The 22,714-nt window shown below is 39.2% G+C and overlaps 1 protein-coding gene across 1 annotated transcript; it reads right to left on the bottom strand.

The window, feature by feature from the left end:
• Positions 1 to 1,528: 1,528 nt before the first annotated feature.
• On the bottom strand, positions 1,529 to 21,086 carry ttll11 (tubulin tyrosine ligase like 11). The gene is made up of 10 exons (XM_014468392.2): positions 20,010 to 21,086; positions 16,585 to 16,684; positions 15,810 to 15,943; positions 14,231 to 14,521; positions 13,862 to 14,146; positions 13,019 to 13,114; positions 12,816 to 12,928; positions 7,530 to 7,778; positions 5,400 to 5,506; positions 1,529 to 4,138 (listed from the first exon to the last, which is right to left on the bottom strand). Exons 1-10 carry the CDS (start codon positions 20,511 to 20,513, stop codon positions 3,825 to 3,827), a joined length of 2,193 nt encoding a protein of 730 aa, XP_014323878.1. The 5' UTR covers positions 20,514 to 21,086; the 3' UTR covers positions 1,529 to 3,824.
• Positions 21,087 to 22,714: the final 1,628 nt, after the last annotated feature.

Genomic DNA, 22,714 nt, shown 5'->3' with positions numbered 1-22,714 from the left:
GTCATCCGTTGACCATTGGCACCCGATGATGATCAATCACGGAAAGTTTGGTGCCTCTGTGAGTTTTTATGTAGGAGTTACAGCAGTTTCATGTTTCAGCATGCATGAAAACTGACCGTTTTGATAACTTTTAATTGGCCATGCCTTATGAACAAACTGACCAAGTTTGAAGCCGATCAATAGAAATCCGTAGGAGTTCGATCAAAAGCAAACACTGTAAAAGGCCAAAATGGGGTAAAAATAGGAACTTCAATCCAAAATGGCCGACTTCCAGTTTGACTTGCACTATGACTTTAATTGAATTTTCTGTGTATCTTGGGGAGCTCTACTACTGTGCCAAATTTAATGTCTCTACGATGAAGTAAGGTCAATGGCGACGGTATTCCCAGGTGGCGCTGGTGAGCCGCTTCTGTTGTGATTTTTGCGACGACTTTAAAATACGTAATTTTCACGCAGACTTGACACGTCCGCCAACTTTGGTGAGTCTTTGAATATGATAAAGCCCCCAAAAGGCAAATTCATTTGATGGAAGCACAATAAAAAGAAGAAACAGTGCGAGTACAACAGGCCTTAGCAGCTCTTAGCTGCTCAGACCTAAATATAGAGTGCATTGCAAAAGTGTACCCTGTGAGGTTTTCCGCACTTTGTCTTGGAACAACTATGAATTTTGTTGTATTTTATTTGACAACCAAATATAAATCTAACCAAAAAAAAAGTAAGGCGTGAGTTTTTATTTGACCACCCTTAGAAAATAATTTGAAGGAACACAGTTAACGCTGTGAGCCATTTGGCATCACAGCATCAACCTGCTTGAACGTCTGGCGAGGAATGTTTTTGCCCTTTCTCTGCAAGTCATAAAGTTTTCTCGATATTATTTAGGTCTGGACGTTGCCTGGGCCAAAGTAAAACATCAACGCTTTCAACTAAACAATTCCATTGTAGCTCTGGCTGCACATTTAGTTGTTATTTTTATACTAGAATGTGAAACTAAATCTTTTTGCATACTCTAACTGATTCATCTATTTTTCTGTCAATTCCGACCAGCTTCACTTTCTCTGCTGAGGAAGAGAATAACCAAAGCATGATGCTTCCACCACCTTGTTTTACAGTGCAGTTATGAGCAACATTAGTTTTCCACCAGCATATTCTGCTTCACGTTGGCTTGTGGTCAAAAGCAAACAGGACTTTCAACAACGGCACAGTTGCATGACCGATTAGCTAGCAAAATAATTCTCCCACTGGAGCTGTGCATCTCAGCAGCTCCTCCACAGTAACCACAGGTCACTTGTAATTTCTATCTCACCAGGGTTTTTTTTAAATTATTAATTTATTTAGTTAGTTTTAGTGTTCTTCTAACTTCAACATTAATTAACCTATGTGATATTGTGTAAAGCACTTTGACTCAAATTTGGATGTGAGCTTGATTTATCAATAAATTAGAGGTGTATGAATACATTTGGAAGCACTGCGACTGCCAACCTTCAGTTGCTTGGAAATTTCTGAAACAAAACAAAACCACACCTTTAGCTCAATCTGAATATTTTATTTATGTTTTCCAGTGTTATAAGTACATCTCGTTCACAGTTGACACTGTAGGCAACCTTATTCCTCTACTACAAACGATGGTAAGTATGCAAGCCCTAGATTAGTATTCATAGCAAAAAGAAAACAAAAACGTTTAGGTTAATCCACTTTGTGTTTTCACAGCTGCCCACACTGCAGATAGTTAATTCTTCGTTTGCATGTGACAAATCCATTCTTAATAATGGTGCAAAAGGTGAGAAAAAACATGTTGCAATGTTTTGATATTACAGTGACATTTAAACTTGGCATCCATCATGCTTTCCTGTGTAACTTTTGGTGTGCAAACGTTCTCCACATTTCTCTTCAGGAAACTATATGGTATGTTTTTCATTTATTTATTCATTTTTTAAGTCATGCAGTCACGTTTTATTTTGAAATATTAACGCCCTGTGGCAGTTACGTCACTAAATAGTAATCAACCTAAAAAGTCACTGACGGGGAGGTCTGAGGCTGCCGACAGGAATAGCTTGCTGAACCGAAAGAGGATAAGTGAATGCTTTTTCACTTAACTCGTCACTAATGGGCTCATGGAGGACTAACAGCTGAGCCACTTGCTGTCAGGAGGTTTTTTTTTCACTACTGAGCTGAACAAAAATAAATACAGTACCGAGCATAAGCACACACTCGTACGCGACGCGTGCGCGCGCAGAAGCCCTGGCGGCCGTTTCGTCGGCCTCTGTGCAAACATACGTGTACATAGTTGCTGTGCAAATTCATTAATACAGGTGCATCTCAATAACTCAGAGTATGACTGAAGATACTTTTGAGTATTTCAATTCAAACTGTTAAGCTTGATTAGTTCGATCATCCTGGCCCATAGCTAATGAGAACCCAAATTCAGTCAGTCAGAAAATTAGAGTATTACATATGACCAAGTAAGATAGATAGATGGATAGACAGACGGACAGACAGAGAGAATGAAAAAAAAAAAATCTACATTAATCCCGTGAGCCATTTATAGCATTTGGAAGGATTTGTGGCAAAAACCTGTCACTGAGAAATTAAAATCTTATAGTAAAAAAATGTATAACCATACATCTTTTATTAATCTAATTTTTTCACTTTATTATTATTTTTTAAATAAACAGGACCAGAAACATCCAGTGACTCAAAAGCAGACCCGGGTGACTCATTTAATAACCTTAGCTTAACACAGCAAGAGTTGTTTTTTTTTTCTTCTTTGAAGAAAAAGTGAGCCATGACACACTCCTGTTGCTGAAAATAGATTAAAACTCAAAATATCTATTATGTATGCCTCTCGTGTAACAAGGCAAAATTCCTAGACTGATTTTGTGTTTCGAATGATTCATAAATCCCAATCAATGTTTGAACATATAAACAGCACATTTTGGCTTTAGTTTTTCTGTTTTTGTGGCCCACAACACTTTGAACTTGGTGATTTTTGGTGACACTTCTGACAAAAAGGGTCTGGCTCTCTCTAAGTATATTAACATGGAAAGTTCAGTGGGAGGAAAAAGTGCTAACGCAACGCAACAGGGATTTTGTTAAGAAAGCTCAGAGAGGTTGGGGTTACTGATGCAAACGGAATCATGAAATAATTGAATACATGTACTGTACAGCAAATGTTTAGCTGACACAGCTAGTTCAATGCAATTTATTTTCTGACAAGCTTCGTTTTGGGTTATTGTTAGGTACATGATATTTGAGAGTTAAATTGAATTACTGGAAAACAAAAAGAAATATCAATTTTAAATATCATGATGCAAGTGTATAATACACAGAACGCTCCCTTACACTCAGCTGTTTAAGTGTGATCTGTGTGAATTAATGTACATAAAAATACCTACTTTGATCCCTGGGGGGGAAAAAACATTAAAATAAAAAAACCCTATAAAGGTTTTATTGGAGACGTAGTCAGAAGGGAAGGGAAGCAAGTAGCTGCCCTTTAGAATCAAACGGTACATAAAAAGCAGCCACATCCTCCTCCTGACAGGACCACACCGTTAACGTGTGATCCCACAAGGAGGAGAGGAAGGAATCCACCAGCCTCCATTACCATTTCAGTCCCTCCCCGAGGCCATCTTCCTCCTCAAAAGGGAAAAAAAAAAAAAGCAATCAGGCATAGAGCAATGCGTCGACAAGCCAGCCAGCAGGGGTCGACTAGCCCTTCTCATATTCTGCGGAGGAGAAATGGACCCTTAATCTCCCCCCTCCCCGCTCGCTCCTGTGGAGAGGGTTCAAGGCGATGCAGTGGGTTTTGAACAGCCGGTTCCCTCTCATCAGTTCTCCACGTTTGCCCTGAGCGTGCGAGGCTTTGGTCTTTGATGCGGCCGGCAGTCCTGGCTCGTGGCCCTCCGGTGCGCGGCCGGAGAGATGGGCCGAGGGTGGGGGAGGTAGAGCGCCTGGGTCCTGCCGCCTCGCGGCAGCGCCCTGCTGCAGCTCAGCGAGCGTCTGTCCTCGGCGCCGGACTGCGGCCCCAGCTGAGACTCGCACAGGTCCAGCAGGGACACTACCTGCTCCCTCAGTGCGAGGGATTTGAACCGCCGCCCCGCCAGGTTGAAAAAGGCTTCCACGAATGCCTGCAGTCCCATCCCTGTATGGGAAAAGGAAATGCCGATTTACAAGTGCGGCGACTTTTTAAGGCATGCGCACACGGCACCTTAAACCGTTAGGTACCCAGGGTAAAGATGAAAAATGAGTAAAATAGTTTAAAGGGGACAAAACCCCCTCGCTAAGATTTATTTATTTTTCAATGGGATGTACAATATATCAGCATCAACGTCTGTATCGGCATTGTGTGCACTTGATTATTTGTATATAAGGATTCATCTGCAGCTAAAAAGGTAATAATTCAAACATCAACATGTGAAAAGCTCAGCCTTTTTTGTTTGACCTAACATCAATACAGTGTAAAGCTGATCTGTTGATCATTTTTTTAATAATTGGATAGCAAAAAGATTAAATAAAATGCATCCAGGTTAAGATGATCCCCAATTGTTTGTCCATTTCTTTGTAATTTGACCTTTAACCTTTTTCTAATTTTGGACCGAATGAAATGTTCATAACTTGGTGTGATCTGAATCGAACCAGCTTTACATCCTAAAAAAAAAGAGCCCAAGCAATTTTCACCTTTCAGCTTAGAAAAGCTGAAGGTAATAACCTTTCAGCTGACAGTTTCTTTAGAGCTGTGGCTGAAAGGAGAAGGAAAGTTTCATTAGTAGTGTACAAGTCCAGCTTTAGAACAAATTACATCATAGATTTCTGCTAAAAGTGGGTTTTTCTCCTTAAGTAATAAGTAGCCTTCCTACTAGACTTTCTGTGGACCTTATTACTCAGATTAAGAGGTCAGAGTGACTCAAACTCGAGAACAACAGATAAGAAAACAATAAAACTGAGCAGGATTCATACCTCACTAGGTCTGTTGCACCATTTTCTACTCATAACGTCTTTTAAAAATCATCTTCGCTTCTTATCGGTTCCCATAAATACACCTGACTAAGCGCGCCCAGACGCAACAGCCGACCGATTCCAGTCCTACTGAAAGCTCATCTGAAATTCAGCCTACACTCTCCCCAGTGGACCTCTTCATGCTGGTCAATGCGATTTCCAACAATCTACTCTATGTCGCAGACATTGCGAGGTGGGACGCCTGAATAATTCATGTCGGGTCGGTCTCTGCGCTGTCATGCTGTGATCTCGCCTCATTTCAATTATGGGAGAAGGGAGTCTGACGGAGAACGACACGCAATTATGGGGGAGCCCATTATTTGCTCAGAGTCTCCAGGATGTTCAGTTCTCTGTTCTCCAAGAACACCGTGTGAGGACTTGTTTTTTTTTTTTTGAGTATTCGTTACCTGCTTCTCGGGAGTCGGCCAGGGCGAAGGACCATCGACGTGTGATGTCAATATACAAGATGTCCACTGAAGCCATGGTGAGGTTGCTGTTGCTCAGTTTACAAGTCCTAGAAATATAAAGGAATATTAACATCTAAATTAAATACAACCTAATAAGAGAACCAAAATTTGTTTTATTTTCTCTTAAGATGCAATTAAATGTTTTGGTTACTCAAGTGTACATCTGATCAAGAATTTTGTGATCTCCATTTTAGTAAAACTTAGAGCAGCGGCAACTGATTGCAGCCAAATCCGATGTCATAAGGAGCTAATATTTCATAGCAGCAGAAGCGATGAGATGGGCGGACAAAATGTTTACGTAGTTGACATTTTAAACTTGCTTTAGTATCTTATATTATTGATTAGCTCTGAAAGCAGCCCTAAGACATAAGTGTGTGTTAAAGGTGCACCGATTGCAGTTTTTGGGCCGATCACCGATCTTTCAAAAGCCTGACCTGCCAAGTAGTGGTCAGTTAGCTCTGTCTTACAGTAAAACAAAAGAGGAAATTGGCTGGTTTTAGGACAAAATCGATGGATCTCGCCTCCATCAATTTTGGTCACTTAGATAAGGTCACTTTCATAGGCAAGTGAAGACCAAAGTATATTTCACTAACCCAGAGCTGTCAGGTCAGAAAGTCGGTGTTATATTCCAGAGATAGAGCGACAAAGTAAGCAATGTTTACCTAAAGGGTGAGGACCACAGCAGCATCAGGCTATGACGCTGCTTCTAAAGTGTACAATATTAGCCCAACACAGTGCAGCTACTTGTTAACCCAAATGGTGACAGGAACAGTGAAGATGGCTGCCGCATCTTTTTATGAGCTTTGCTACTGAACAAGATGAAATATTCACCTTTTTATATAAGATAATAATGAGACTGCGTGTGTGTGTGTGTGTGTGGTGTTCTGTGACAGAATCCCAACAATACAGCAAGAACTGATTCTGTGTTTATGCAGCAGCAGACAGAGAAAAAGAATAAGAATTTAGTGTAAAGCAGTACGAAAGCATAGAAAAGGACGATGCTCGTTTTTGAGAAAGTCATTACTTTTAATGAGAAATCGGACATTCTGCAGACCTGTAATGGTTCACAGGGAAAGTGATGTGTTTATTTCTTTCTTTTTGTTGCAGGGCCTTAATTACTTAAAATCTATATGCTTAGTTTCTTTCTTCGTTTTTTATTACATGCAATAATGATAATATCATGCAAATGGGGTTCCAACGAGCTACAAATGCCATACTTTTTTCCCCCCAGATTCAAATTCCCAGCTCTAAGCTTATTTTTGTTCAAATTTTAAGTTCATAGATGAAAATATACCATAATTCTTTTGACAGATGTTGATGGAGGGGTCGCACTTTAAATATGGAACCATGGAAGGACGGATGGATGACGGGCATAGAAATGGATGGCGGGATAAAGTCTGCAGATGGAATTATTTTCCCAAACTCCGTTCCGTACTTTAAGTCTATTCCAGACGGCATTGTAATCCTGTAAATTGAATTTAAAAACTGCATTTGCTCTAATACCGTAAAATATGATGCATTATTTCCTCAAGGGAATTCTGCATGAAAAACAAGCTTTACCTTCAACAGAGATGATATTATTACATCATGCTTATGGTACCCATTTTTCACACTCTCATTTTAACATAAACATATGAAGTCTTTGAAAGTATTTATAGTGTAATTAAAGTTAGACTATTTCCTGAACTCCCAGCAAGAATGTTCTGTCCTTAAAAAAAAAGGGCTAAAATAAGGTGAGACAGTGTTTTGCTGCAGAATCTAAATTAATAAAAGCCTCTCTAGTCTCAGCGCTTTGAAAAGGAATCTCTAAACCACAGCTCAGATGAGACTCTCACTACTTCAGATGGAATCTGTGAATGCACCTGTTTCTTTTACTTTATTAAGTCAGCATGCCGACTCTGTGCTGCTTACATATGCTAAATCTGGGTAAGCAGAGAGGATTTTTATCCAGGGAATCAGCATCCGTCTTAATCCTTTCCGTCTTACTGCAATAAAACGAAGGCTTGCTTTACTGTAGATGTGCAGCTTACATGGCAGAGATGATATCAGGAACAAACACAACATGTGCACCTGATGAAGGTTCGGAAGGCAGTGGGGCCGAGGCGCATGTTGCCCTTCACCCCGAGGAAGCGTATGAAGAGAGCGGCGATTCGCTCCACCAGCCGCAGATGGTTGAACTGTTTGGTGTACTTCGGGTAGACCTGCTTCAAGCACAGCGGAGGCAGATTATCCGCGTTATCTGGACTTCTGCCTTGAGAATCGCCGTCCGCTGGGATCACCTCCACAGGATCAGACCCGCCTCCTCTTGGTTGAGGAGTCCTGATGTAGATACCACAACAAAAACAAACAGGGTGGGTGGAGGTTTAATATTCATTTCATGCAATGTTAATTAAGATTGACTGTCCAGACATGTATGCTAATAACAGGGCATGTATTTGTACTCAATAGTCTGCGTGAGTCATTCAAAAAAAGAAAAAGTCTATCAGGTGATCATCAGTCAGACAGAAAGCAGAGATGGATTTGAATTGCTTTCTTTTAAGCACCCCACACCAAAGTAATGCAACAATGGCAGGACACACCAGACTTGTAAAAGCTCAAAATTGGTTTCTTGATATGTCGGCTTTTGATTATTCCATAAGGGCAAACAACAAAGCAGTGTGGTTGAGGTGTTGTCATTACATAAATCCACCCGTTTGCCTCCAATCAAGTCAAATGACATCATGGAGACTTTACCAAACTCTTTGAAGACTCTGAAATATTGCTTTATTTTCTCTTAAATTTCAAGAACGAATCAAAAAGTCCCATTGTGATGGCCTTTAACATATATATAAAAAAATCAGATAAAACGTTAAAGAGTGTGTTAGCTACATTTTAGATGAGTTTTTTCTGCTGTTTTGGGGTATAGAGCTGTTTTTGTTTTCTAAGGTTTGTACTGAATTGCTAGGCTAATCGTAGCATGTAGACTCGATTACATTATAATTTAGACTTTAATGCAATTCTAGTTAATATAGTTTAGACAAGTCATACAGAAAAATAAGCTTTCCTGCTTCCTAAATTAAGTGCTTACTTTAAGCAGCGTAATTTCAATGTTTCAGCTTCTTTCTGCCTTACACACACATAAACACTGTCTGAGCACTGCACACAGAGCAGATCATGACAGAAAGCCATTAAACTGCAGCTGTCAACAGTTGTTCCCCCCGTCCACCCCACACACTTTAAATGCCAATGTTAAGATTATCAGGTGGGAAAAAAAACACAACAAATTAATGTGCACAGTCTATAATTCAGATTTGCAAGCCCTGCACATGAAAACAGATGGTCATTTTTACACACCGGACCATTAAAGTTGTGCCCGCGCTGCTTGCAGAGGTCATGGCTGATATATAATCACTGACTCTACAACAATAGCGGGTATCAGGAGTCAAGTTTAATCAGGGACTTTATGTCTTGAATGGAAACCTGAGCTGAACAGGATCAAACAAGGACATCTGTACTTGTAACCTTTATTATTATTTGACCTTTGCTGTCAAGCAAAACAAAACAAACAGGATTTACATAGCAACAAAATCAAAAGATAAGCAGTTGTCTCACTACTCTAACTTCTTTATGTTGCCTCTTTTTTCTCATTAAATTGAACTTCTTTGTTTTAAGTCTATCCTCCAATGTGTCTTTCCTTTTCCCAAGTTCCTACAGTAAGCACAAAATTTTTTGCTCGCCTCCACTTCTTATGAGACACGTGGGTTGAAACCCAGTCTAACTGGCATCCCATCAGTCCCGTCCCAGCCTGCTTGTGCCTTCGCAAAGTCTAGGTTCTTCTTGATACCGGCATGGGTGACACCAAGACAGCATTTCTTAAAGTTTGATAGAATCAATTGTCCCAGGGGGATACAGAGGGAGGCCACCCACACACAGATTTAGCAGGACAGACTCCGCTAAAAAGACAAACCTTGCACAGGCACAGACAAACTGGGAGAATTTCCACATACTGCAGCAAAGAGAGAGAAAAGAAATGAAGGAAAGAAAGCTAGAAACTGCCAAAGACATTAAAGACATTATTAAGTTTTGAGTGTTAAACTAGTTCTAACATGACAACAAGCTACAATACAACGCTTTGTAACTAAATATAACCAAGTGTCAGGATGGCCCAGTCAAATCAAGGCTTAAATTCAAATAAACATCTATAGCAAGGCACATAAGATCCCCAAAACATTAAATTTGATGTTTTTGGTTTTAACCTGTGCCTAAGTACAAAGTGTATGAATACCTTCTCAAAGCCAATAAAAGAAAGAAAAAAAAAAGAATTTTATAACTATGCTCTGTATTTAGTTTGCCTCATTTCCCCTTATGCAGATAATACCTTTATAATGGGATATTTTAGCGCCTCATGCCTGTGAATATAAGCTTTTCACCTCTATGATGGCTCATAAATCACTTCCAAAGACAGAATACTCAGGATTAATGAGCTGGGTGCATACACTACATATCTGAGAGTCACTGATACTGTCACAAACTCGCGTATATAATTCCTCGTTTATCTCTTCTCCCTTCAAAGTGGCACATCTTCCCCCTGCCCCCTTTTGTTCCATCATTTGGGCTTGATTTTTTTTTATAAAACAGTGATTTTATAAAACCACCGACTTTTGCGCATGCCGCGTCAGGCTTCCCCTTCATCTTGAGAAGTAAAATCCCAACATGCGTGAACTTTGAATAAACCTTTTCTAAATGACTGAGTTTCATCCATTCCACTGACATGGGTGTTATTCCTCAATGTAAGTGTGTGTGTGTGTTGTTTTTTTTGACATCGCGTCTATAGGCCGCTTGTGAAATACCCAATTAGTCTGAAGTGGCTTTTAAAATATTTCTAGTCTATATCTTTTCTCTCTTTTTACATGAATTGAAATTCTTAATAAAGCCAATCAGTTATTTCCTTTCTAATCATAAAGAGGTTTGAACCTCTCAATCAGAGAAGTCTAATTTCACATTACTGTCACTTTTTATCAGACTGCTCAACAAGTTTCTAATCTAAAAGTCAATTTCTCCTCTTACTTCTAAATGGTTGATTTATATCATTGTTCTAATATTGAAATCATATCACCCTTTCCTCCCAACTCCTCCGCTCCATTAGATTAAACTTTTTACCCAATATCATTTAAAGTTGCTTGACTAAAAATTCTGATCTGAATAATTAGGTGTGAATCTTTGGACGGCGATGGCTTTTTTTTGACCTAGTAGAGAATTAAAAAACATGAACATTAACTTGATCGATATAACATTCATGAACTGAATTTGCAGAAATATTTTTGATCAAAAGTAGTTTAACGCATATAGGAGGGAAAAAGCTCTTTGAAAAGAGGATGTATGGATCCAACAAAAAGTAAAGGAGTTGCAGGAGTATCCACACGCATGCTTTGAGGAATATGTTTTTAACTTATGTGGTTTTTAAAGAAAAGACACCAATGAAAAACAAAAATGTGGTAAAGTCTTGAGGAATAAACAAATAAACAAAAAAATAACAAAACTTGGGCAAAGATCAGTATTTTGCCTCCTGATCTTGGATCTGAACCAATCAAGGGAAAAAATCTGCCAAATCAGATTTCAGGCCGATTGATTGGTGCATCTCTAGTAAATATTATTCAGACACTTTCCTGAGGTGGGCTTGTTAAAACGACTCTCGGTCAACGCTAAATTGTTTCGACTGACTCGACCTCATCTTGAAGTCGGCAACAGGGAATTAAAAACAAACACGAGGCTTGATTTTCCACAGCTTGCATTAACTCTGTGTGTTTGCTTCTGCCTTCGTCTGACTCCTTGATTTCTTTCCAAAAGTCCAAAACTCTTAAGGTAATCTGTAAACTGGTTATGGATCAGTATATAGATATATCAAGCAAAAAAAAACATATATAAATTACATCATGCCATCTTTAAATTCAAGATGGAGTTTTCTTAAGCCACATAACACAAAGAGTAAAGCAGCACAACTGCTTCCCTACCTGCTGACGTGTAAGTGGCTGAAAGAAGGCTTTAACCAATTTCCATTGTCTATATATTTCAAGACAAATATATCTGTTTGAAAATACTTCAGCTTGCAAAAAAACACAGTCAAGTGACAATTCAAAACCTCAGTCAGCAACTTCTAATACTTTTTTTTTTCTATTAAAAGTAGAACAGCGAAATAATATTGTGTGCCATAAGTATGTTCACTATTGTTAGAATCTGTAAGTTTATTCTCAATTTTTTGCAAAAAGAAAGTATATCAAACTCAATATAACAATATTTGTTATAATCTCCATTAAAACTAGCTACATTTTGTATGTCACTTTAGCAGCAGTTCCAATGATTGCTGCTTCTCTGGTGTTTCTAAAGCGATTAGATCATGTGTGTATACGTTTGGATCATGCCGATTTAAAGCACACGCAGAAAGGAAGCAGAGACATATTTAAATATTAATGGTTCATAAATATTACAGTCATGATGATAAGCAGTTATTTCCAAAGATATATTTTTGCTTTCCATGAGCACGTTTGACATTTTTCCTACCATCCCATTCTCTTTTGAACACAAGATTCCTTTGTGTTTTTAGTGTTAATTTTATTTGACAACTAGAATCATTACAAATAAGAAAATATCAACTTAAACTTTGTAAGATCCTTATGACTTCCCTTTTCTTTAAAAACTAGATGTTCAGTCTAAAGATTGAAAAGGTAAAGCTTTACACATTCTCCCTCTGAGGCCCAGAAGACCGAGCCAACCTATAACATATAATGGACGTTAGATCAAGCGATTAAAGAATGTTTAACAGAGTGGAGATAGAAATTAGTTCAACAAGAAGTTAAGGGAGCATTATCCACAAGTAGACACTGCTCTTGGATGCAAAGAAAATATCAAATATTGAGGCTAATTTAAAGATAAGGTAGTTAAAATTTAAAGTAGAAGGAACAGAATGAGAATAACAGAAAAGGATGAGGAAATAAGTTGAAAGCAGACAGAAAGAATAAATCTGCTTTTCATATTGAAATATGGAATGATGGGCTGGGGGGGGCACTCCTTAATTGAGAAGGAGATCTATTTCCAAGCACCACGCAGGGCCAGTTGAGTAGAGATTGAGCCACTACATTGGCACAGTGATGTGTGAGTTTCCTCCATGCCTCAGTTGATTTAATTTTTTCCGTTTAACAAGCTTAGAGAGAGCCGCTGAGTGGTGCGGGACCCGGCTCGGAGGAGCGGGTGGGCAGAGTGAGATATCGTGTTCTTAAAGCGGACATGCTAGCAGAGAGTGGTGGTGGGGAAGCGTGGGAGGGGGCTGAGACAACATCCAACTTCAAACAGGGTGTTTATGCTGAGGTGTGCGGCGCTTACGCTGTCAATTTCTTGTTGAAGGGATCCATGAGGCGCAGCGTGTCCCTAATCACCCCCACTTTCACCTGCTCATCTACTGGACTGGGAACGTACTCGAAAACTCCTGGAGCCACCTGAGACAGACATGCACTTAATACAAGAGGTGGTGGTGGTGGGGGATGGTGATGGTAGAGTGATGATGATGATGGGAACCAGTGTCTTACTTCCTGCTCATGTTCTATTCTCATACTGGGGTTGGAGTTGACCTCTAATAACACCGGCTTCAGGTTCTTCATCAGCAGAATGTCGAAGCCTAATATCTGACACACAAACAGACCACAGCGATTAGAAACACACATTCAAGAAGATTCTAAAACCTTTATTTGTCCCAGAAGGGCTGTTTTTCTGTAAACACATTTGTAAAAACTTCAATTTGATTAGAATTTTTTTTGTGTGGCATTTTTAACAACCTGATCCACCAGGAGTGAAAACAGTTTATGTGAATGACTTTAGTGAAATTGAAAAAAAAAAAAAAACACTGAACCAGCAAATAAAGAGAAGTGTTAATGGGTTTTAAAAAAAACTGTTAAGAAAATGATAAAAATCAATATTTTACATTCCCTGCAACCATTCAACTGCAAAAAGAATTTTACAAATACATATTCATAAGATAATTTCACTTCCTCCCCTAATAAAGGTAGACTTTATGACTGATTCTTAACAAATCATATAAGGAAGGAAATGCATAAGGAAGAAATACAATCAGAAAAGAAATGGGAGGTGAAATATATATAAATATATAATATACATATATATAAGGACACAAGGGAAGAAGGAAGGAGGAAAGCATGTGAGAAAGGAAGGAAGGACTCAACAATGGAATATGAAATTAAGTGAAGAAACAAAAATTGTTTCCGATCTCTTTCTTCTTATTCCATACTTATCCAGAGCTGGAAAACCAGGAAATCAAATACTACCAGCTCCGTTAGAAAACCTGAGCACTTTGATTGGCTGACAAACAAACGTGTTAATAACACACTGGCCTGCAGCTCCGCTGTCACACCCACCTGGAAACAAGTAGGCCCTGGCTTAGCAGGCGGTATATCGGCTTGGTAGTGGACTTTAAGGTCCGGCAGCACGGCGATGACAGACTTGATGACGAGGGCGATGATGTCCGACCAGACCCGCTTGATGTCAACGCCCTTGGCTGCCAGCCTGTAGAGCACACTGGAGAGCGTCCGCTTGCTGCCCGTGTTCTGGCTGTCCGAGTGGACATAGTTGCCGCTTTGAACGTTGAGCGAGTAGTTGGTCAGGTGCATGAAGACGCGGCTCAGGTTCTTCTGGCTTGGCTCCTGCAAAGAAAAAAGAAAAACGGCAATGCCATATAATCAATCTCAAAGCAAGCCTGTCGGGATTATCAGCGAGGTAAGCGCTACCTGGTAGGGTTCGGTGCAGAAGCGCGTCAGACCTTCTTTGGCGATGTAGATTTCCAGTGGCTGCATGGACTTTATCAGCACGTAGAGGCGGATGTCGAATTTGAGCTTGTCGATGAGCAGCGGCTTGTGGATGTATTCTTGCACCACCGCTTGTTTGGCCTGTGTGCCCACCACCAGCTTCAGATCGACGGGGTCTTGGATGAGGTAGATACCATCCCCCTGGGAGCCCCCGTCGGGCTTCACGATGAAAGTCGGGCTCTCCGTGCCGTCGCTCTCCTTCACCATACGAATCTGCAGCCGAGGAGCAAGGGGGGCAGAAACGACCGTATCCGTTCACAACAGATACAATCCAAGGAAAACACGCTACTTCATCCAGTAGACCAAGCTAAACCAGGACATTGTAATCAAATCTTAGTGTAATCTCATTCCTCACTGGACTAATAATAGAGAAGAGTCAGAGAGGCTTGATCTGCACCAAAATCGTCCAGTGGTTTCTCTGAATTAACATGCAAGCCCAGAAAAGTCGACAGCATTTTTCACAGTGTTAATTATCCCAGGATATGTTATGTAATTCTACGCTGCTGCAGTACAGATGGATGTAAATAGGTTTCTGGATCTCTGAAGGGACACAGATTTAAAGAATGAGAAGTGAATCTGAATGTATACGTTGATGTTGTGGCGCCCCCTGCTGTACAAAACATGTTATTTCCTTCTTCTCTACCAAACGTTTACTTACAAATGGCTAGGAAAATGAAGCTTTTATGTTATTACAAATGATTATTAATCTGAAAACAATTAGAAAAAAAAACATCCTAAAGACAAACGAGTAATTCTAAATATGAATATCACCCTGTGTCTCAGTGTCTGTAGTTGGATTTTGTAGCATAGGATATGAGTAGTGTGTGATTTTAATCTGGCATTTAGTTAGACATACTGTAAATAAATTGTTGGCAATGTAGAGAGATACCCCACATCATGTCTAGTGCAGGGTAGAGTGATGATAGAAGGAAACAGCAGCGGCTCTTAGTAGTGTACACACTCTGTTAAAATGCCAGATCATAAAGGGAGATCATAAATCACTTCACAGCCTATTTTTTCACATATTGAGACATGTTTTTATCCGTAAGAAGTCAAATGAAAACAAAGAAACAAAGCTAAAAGTGAGCAATAACCTATCTGCAGAGGTGGGAATATTTTAAACGTTACTGAAGCACCTATTGATTCAGCAATCAATAGTCTTCTTTGGAAGGAGTTGATGATCGTCCTCATCTTGACTTGGCGATTCCAGAACTTTCATTTTCAGCTCGCAAAAACTTTATTTTGTTGATGTGGACTTTTTGCTTGGATTCTCTGTGATGCCGAAAAATAAAATCTCAATTTTTTTTCTGTTTTTAACTTCCGCAGATAACTTTATATACCACAACTGACTTGGAACTGAGTAAGTATCAGCTGAAAAATATAACGATTGTTTTTTGTTTTTCTTTTTCAGTTAATCACATACGCATAACTACACATTACCAGTATGCACACCTTTGGGAGGCCCTGCATGTTTTTCTTATATGAGGTGCTGCAACAGTACCTCTGTGAAAAACTGCTGGTACTCTTCAGGCAGGATCCAGGAGCGCGGATAGAAGTCGTACTCTTCTGGGAAAAGCTCTTGCATAGTCCGAACCGCTCTACTCAGGTTGATCTTCCTCAGCATCTCCACCATCCCTGAAAAGACACCATTTACAGACAATCCTGCAGGTTCTCAAGGGAAACAGGAAGCAATCAATCACCAATAAAAAAATAAAAACAAAAATAAAAACTTGATATTCTAAATAAATGTTTTAAGCAAAAGTCAGGTGTAAGGACTAAACTAAGCACAAGCTTACGGTGGCTCAGATGCGTCACTGAAATGCAAAAAACCCAAGACAACAGCAAAAGCTACTACAGAAGATATAAAAAAAACTTCCTGCCATAATTTCCATTGTGGCTTTTAGTCATTGTATTCATTGTTGCCTTTGTGGCTTTTTGTTGTTGCTGCTTTTGCACTTCATTGACTTTTCTGGCTCAACAAACTAGAGGCATATTGATATGATTTACCTAAATACTCAGATTTACACATTATTTAGGGTTTGATTTCTGGTTTGATTTATTTTTATATCCATGTTTTTAGATTTTTGTGATAAGGCAATACTTGGTTGTGCTTAAATTACAACGTGTTAAAATATTGGTCTAATTGATGTGCTTACCAAGACTAATGATCCAACTAGATGAAACAAAGTAGATTACACAAAGCCAGCTGAAACTACAAACACACATAACTAATTATAGGTTGAGTGTAGATTAGAAAAGTACACATATTTAAATACCTGGGAACTTGTTGACTTGTCCTGACACAATATTTTCATTGTCGTGGAAGGAAACACCATGCCAGTAGATATCACATGCTGCACGTCTTCCTGTGTGAAACTGAGGAGAGGAAAAGCAAAGCAGTGAGAAGGACTTATTACATTTATAGGCTGAAAAGAAAGCCAATTAAAAAAAGTAATCATTTGGAAAATGTGAACTGTCTGAAAATATGAGCAGGACCACAGATTCAAGATGATGGTCTGAATAATGTACTGCACACTTTTCAAATGCAAGGCAATGCTACCGAAGACAAGTAGCATGGTTTGTTTTTTTCCCCAGAGTCCACTTTGGTTTCCAATCTCCACTGGAGTAATGGGTCAAAACTCTGCAGAGTTTGCAAAGAGAAACATGAGGGATTCTCTCTTTAACTCTCCCGTGCCACTCCAAGTCTACAACTCAAAGGTGTCGGAAGGCTGACAGTCCAATATCTTAAATAGTTTAACCTCCTCCCCTCCTGTAGTTGGCTATAAGATAAACCTGTGCCAGAGTTGCATCTTGTTAATGTGTTAGCGTGACACTGTGTAAAAGGGAAACCCTGGTTGACTGCAAAGACCTGCTATAAATACAGCTACACGCAAGTGTGTGAAGGGGACAAAGGAGGGGAGATTATTTTGAGTAGTTTCTGGGGATTACATCCAGACACAGCTGTGTTTTTGAAAAGTTGCTTCATTGCTAAAATCTTTCGGTGTCCTTTGGTAAAAAATTCAGTTTTCTCTTGCCGTACCAGAAATAGCCCTTTTTGATACTCGGGTTATTTTCCAACCAGACTTCAAGACGTTATGACAATTTTAAAACAAATGTGTTCAAAATGCCTGATTAGTTTCTAACACTCCCTCAAAATATGACAATAGATGAAAATATGAAGCATTTCCGTGATCTTTCGCTCGGACCCTCGGGTGGCTGTTATCTCTACGTCGGAGAGGACTCGCTTTATTGGATTAAGGGAGCTTAAGGCTAGTGATTTCTTCCTGTGGCGGAGAAAGCCATAAGTGGAAAGTCAGCTAGCAGATGTAGAGTCAGTGGTTTCAGTTCTCTAACTTGCACTTTGGCATTCAGTTGTGTTGCCATCAATGTGAATTCTGAATATTTTACCACCGTCTGAAGGGAACTCGTCCACTTCACGCCAACTTCATAAGTGGGCTAACAGAGCCGAGCTGCTAAAGTTTCGGCCCCTTCAATGTATGATGACAAAGGCTTTCACAGTGACGGCAGCTCCACAGAGCTGTTGACTCTGCTGGGGGTGCTTTGTGCTAACTAAGTGTTGCCATATGTCCATCGTCATGGATACCAGTAGCAGGGTTCAAGTGTCACAGTTTGGTTACTGGTGATAAGTGCGCCCTGTGCTTCCCCGTCTCATTGAGGTGACATTCTTTCCATGCATAATGGAGGCGGTGTTTATAACAGCTTTGAGCTGGCACTTTAAGAAAAATAAACTCTCAAAATAACTCGGGACAAACAGAAATGAGTAAAAAAATGTTTTAAAAAGTGACCTCAAAAAGTTTTTTTTTCCCCATTTGTTGCACTTTAGGTTCACACACTGTAACACAGGTGAAAGAAAATCTCCATCGTTTCATCTGAGTCGATGATCTAATATTAATGACTTAAAGCATGGAGATTACAGTCACTGCTAGAGCTGCAACTTGATACTTAATTGATAAATTGTTATGTTTATACCCATGTTTTTAGATTTTTGTGACATGACAATACTTGGTAGTTCTTAAATTCTGAAGTGTTGAAATATTGCTACAATATTTCATGCAGTATTAGATAGTGATTTTAAAAAACAGCGACAAATGAAAAGTTGCTGGATTAGCAGTGCTGTTCTTTCGGGAAAAAGAAAAGAAAAGAAAAGAAAGAATTACTGCAGTAAAGCAGATAGTTTTATGCCAAATTATTTATCTACAACACTTCATCTTGAGTCGATGACTTCAAGTAAAGACATTATAGTGGAGGCTGGAGATGAAACTACAAGGTATTTAACTCCTAAACTGTTTTTATTTTATTTCCATATATTCGGATTCACATGACAGAACAGTAGGTTGTGTATAAATGGGACTGGTTTTCCTCTTAAAGTCACATTGTTCATGTGTAGCCAGCCAAATGAACTCGAATACCCCTAAATAAAATAAAATGGAGTGCGACTAATTGCTGTCAGAAGTTCCTTTTATAAATGTGTGAGTAATTCCAGCTATTCTGTGAAGAACTCAGAGGTAATGCAGATTACTGGAGAACAAATAGCATCACAAAAACCAAGGAGCACGGTGGAAAAGTCAGAAGTAAAATTATGCAGCACAACTTTAAAAATAGCATTAAAATAAAACCATCTAGTTGCCTCCTCAAATGTTCAAGGAAAATGTCTAGTTGAAAATTACAAAAGAAGCCCTGGTCTATAAGCCATGTAGAGGAAGCAGTAAACATGTAGAGGATGTGATCTGGTTCAGGCAGACAAGCTAAAAACTAACACTGCACAACAACATGAGCACAACTTCTATGTTAAAACACGGTAGTAGCAACATTATGCTGTGGAGTTTATTTTCTTCAGCAGGAACAAGGGAGTTTGTCGTCAGAGATGATTGAAAGGAGGATGGCTGTAATTGCAGAGCAATACAGGAAGAAAACTTGTTAGAACTTTAAAAAAATAAGAATAAATTAAAGACGTAACCAGTGCTACAATGCAGTGGATCATGGCATTGTCAATATGTGTTAGAATGGCCCAGTCAAAGTCCCAGATCTATATATAACAGGGCATATGAGGGGACACTTAATATTCACAGACACTCCACAATTTGTTTGCGTTTTAGCCAATAAAGTGCCCCTTTTATATAAAATTAAAACGTGCATGCCACACATTTCAGATTTTTCTTGTAAAATACAAAAAATAAAATAATAAATTAACAAAAAACATGCATTAGTTGCATGCCAATTCACAGGTGTGAAACACTTTGTGCAGGTTTGTCTCTTAAATAAAATAACATTAAATTGAAAAAGTTTAAGTACAGACACTTTAAATATGATGAGCTGCAAAAAAGAAAGAAAAGAAAGCCCACATCCCCTTCCAAAAAAAAGAAACAAAAAACAATTAGCCATCAATTTTGTTCTTTAATTCAATAAGCCAATGTAGACAAATAAGTCGACATGACTCCATCTGAAGCTTCCCTCAGAGGGGGGAAAAACATGAATAAAAGTGGCTTATGAAGACAAACACTTAAGCTTGTTGTAATCCAATTGGGACGAGAAGCTGATGACACAGTTCTCCCCGGGATCAAATCATCCTCAGCTTCTTCCCTAAACCATGTATTCACAAGTTTATGCTGGGACAAAACACGACAAAAAGAAAAAAAGAAGAAAAAAAAGAAAAGAAATGAAATAGTTTCAAATAGCGCACCTGTTTCCACTGTAGCTCCTTGATGCTCAGCTTCAGGGCTTCCAGGGAGGTTTTGGCTTTAGACGTGTCCACTGTCACAGGCCTCCTCTTTCTGGGAAGCTTGAATTCATCCTCGCAGCGTGTTTCCTGCGTGTTGCTGGACTCGTGGACGTAGTTCCCGTTACTCTCTGCTGTCTTGCCTTGCAGGATCGTCCCCATCCCCTTGATGTGGAGTGTTTGATCACATATAGGACTGTTGAAGTTTTTCACAGCGTGAGCTGGAAATCCCTGCAAGGGTTTCCCACAAGGATTCTTGCTGCCTCTTTTCCCCTTCTGCTTGCAAATATTGGTGGATAGTGCATCCGTCCCCGGGGCGGTGGTGATGCGGCCGGTGGGATCTGGGGAGGCGGAGGGAGAAGACACGGGCATCTCTTCCTCGGGATCCACTCCCTCCTTCTCTGCATCCTCGCCCAGTGATTTCATCTGCCCGAGCTGAACCTTGACATCTCCACAATGATCACCCATTATGCGAAACGCGATAACTCACGCCGCAGCAGTTCCGTGGAGCGCAGTAATCTGAAGCCGGGGAGCCGATTAGAAACAATGTGGTCCGCATTGCTATCTAGACTGACCACAAAAAAAATTAAATAAAACACTATCAATTTTCGTTACCTACAACCGTGTGAAAAGCAGCAACGCGAGTTAGCTGGGATCATCTGCGGGTCACTATATATTTACGAGCGGAGAAGAAAGGCATGTCTCTCTGCAGAGCTAATTCTGACCATATAAAAGCAGCAAGGGACAGGCGGCGGCTTGTAGCCCGGCACTGCTAGCTACTGGATGAGAGCCGAATATAACGTTAGCTTATTAAACTTCAATTTAGCTTACAGCGTTTCTAAGCCACAGGCGAAGCTCTCCAACTACTACAGGCAAACTTCACCTGTCCGGTACCGTTATGAAGCTCCCTAAACCAGCGGGCAAGTGTCACAATAATGTAGCGGCGCTCTGCAGCGTCCGTGTTACCGTCACCGTGTTGTCAGGCAGCAGATAGCGGAGCCGCCTGCCTGCCATCCTGTGGCCCAGCCTCCATCTGGTTCTCATGACCACAGCTGATGCTGCGTTTTGGGTAACTCGGAAAATTTGCTTCTCCTACTGTGCCGATTTTATTTATTTATTTTTTTTATTAACTTTATTTCACGCAAGAAAATTACAACAAAATAAATACAACATGAAATAAATGTTGCTCCTACTGTCCCGGTTTTATTATTTTTTTTTATTAACTTTATTTCACGCAAGAAATAAAATAACTGAAATAAATGTTGTTCCTACTGTGCCGGTTTTTTTTTTAAATTAACTTTATTTCACACAAGAAAATTACAACAAAATAAATACAACATGAAATAAATGTTGCTCCTGTGTGGGTTTTAAAGTTTCTATTTCTATTATTCCTGTTAAATATATTAATACATTCCTACATCTTTTCAAACTTTATTTTTTTCTCTTAAGATTGTGTTGTAAACATATAGTTATTTTCTTTACATTGTTTTACTTGCAACCAACCCGTAAGAGAGTTAAAGATTGAACCAAAAAAGAAGCATTTATTCATTACAAGAATAATCTTTTCTAATGTTCTCCCTCCGAATATTTTAAGTGATTCATGCATACTGTACTTAAAGTAATCATTCTAATTACACATGACAATGAAAAAATTTACCTTCCTTGTATAAGAAAACCTTTCTGATGTTTCATAAAATATTCACTAGAGGGTGCTGTTTCAACGTGCAAGGCTATTTCACTCCCTGCTATTAAAACTCATCTTAATACCAATTTCTATTGGCTAAGAGACATAATTTGAACTGCTTTTTTTTCTTAATTATTGCTATTAGAGTTTTAAATGTTTTCTGGTATGGTTTAACTACCCTGTAACTACAACCTTCCCTTCAGAAGATCACACACGTTATTAAACCAAGGGAACTACTATTGTGAACTTGATTTGAAAATTTGATTTTTGATACCTGGCACCTGCTGCACCCTTTAAACAATTTTTACATTATTGTAAAACTACTGGCATTCAATCATGTTTTCAGAGGTATCTCTACTTGTTGATATTCTCGTAGAATAACCAGAGCATTCTTTAACTAAAATAGAGACATGGGTTAACCTTTTCTTTTGCATACCCTCACAATATAATTGCTGACAGTAATTACTTAACCACTCTCGTTGAAAAAGGGCCCATTTTCATGTGAAACGGGTCATGTGATGTGTGCACAAAAATTACTGAAAGAGGGAACAAAGGGACCAAAAACATTATTGCGAGATCGCAACATTTATTGCAAAAGAGCACAAAGGCTATTGTGAGGGAACAAGAAAATTATTGAGAGAAGGAATGCAAAACTTATTGCAACGGAACCAAAAATTTATTGCGAGAGATTGCAACATTTATTGCAAGAGAATGAAAAACTTATTGCAATAAAAAAAAGAACATAATTAAGAGGATACCAACACTTACTAAGGGAACGCAAAACTATTGCAATGGAATAAAAAAATTATTGCAAGAAAACACAACATTTGTTGCGAGGGAATGCAAATTTACTGTTTTTATTGACAGCAAATGCAATAATAGGCCTGTAAATCTCAACCCTAAGTATTTTGTTTGCTTCTTAAGGGTTTGCAAACTTTATCACTATTGTGATAAATTGCAATTCCTAATAGAATCATTTTTTTTC

This window comes from Xiphophorus maculatus, chromosome 8 (genome assembly GCF_002775205.1).
Source record: "Xiphophorus maculatus strain JP 163 A chromosome 8, X_maculatus-5.0-male, whole genome shotgun sequence".
NCBI classification, from domain to species: domain Eukaryota; kingdom Metazoa; phylum Chordata; class Actinopteri; order Cyprinodontiformes; family Poeciliidae; genus Xiphophorus; species Xiphophorus maculatus.
The sequence above is the reverse complement of the archived record's forward strand: the minus strand, read 5'-3'. Positions and strand labels throughout refer to the sequence as shown.

Bases quoted from the DNA above. Each gene is read 5' to 3' on its own strand.
- ttll11 (XM_014468392.2), bottom strand. From the start codon at position 20,513: ATGGGTGATCATTGTGGAGATGTCAAGGTTCAGCTCGGGCAGATGAAA. The intron at 16,685-20,009 runs GTGCGCTATTTG...TCCTCTCCTCAG, and splicing joins AGGAGCTACAGTGGAAACAG to TTTCACACAGGAAGACGTGC. The intron at 15,944-16,584 runs GTATTTAAATAT...GTGTCTTTTCAG, and splicing joins ACAAGTCAACAAGTTCCCAG to GGATGGTGGAGATGCTGAGG.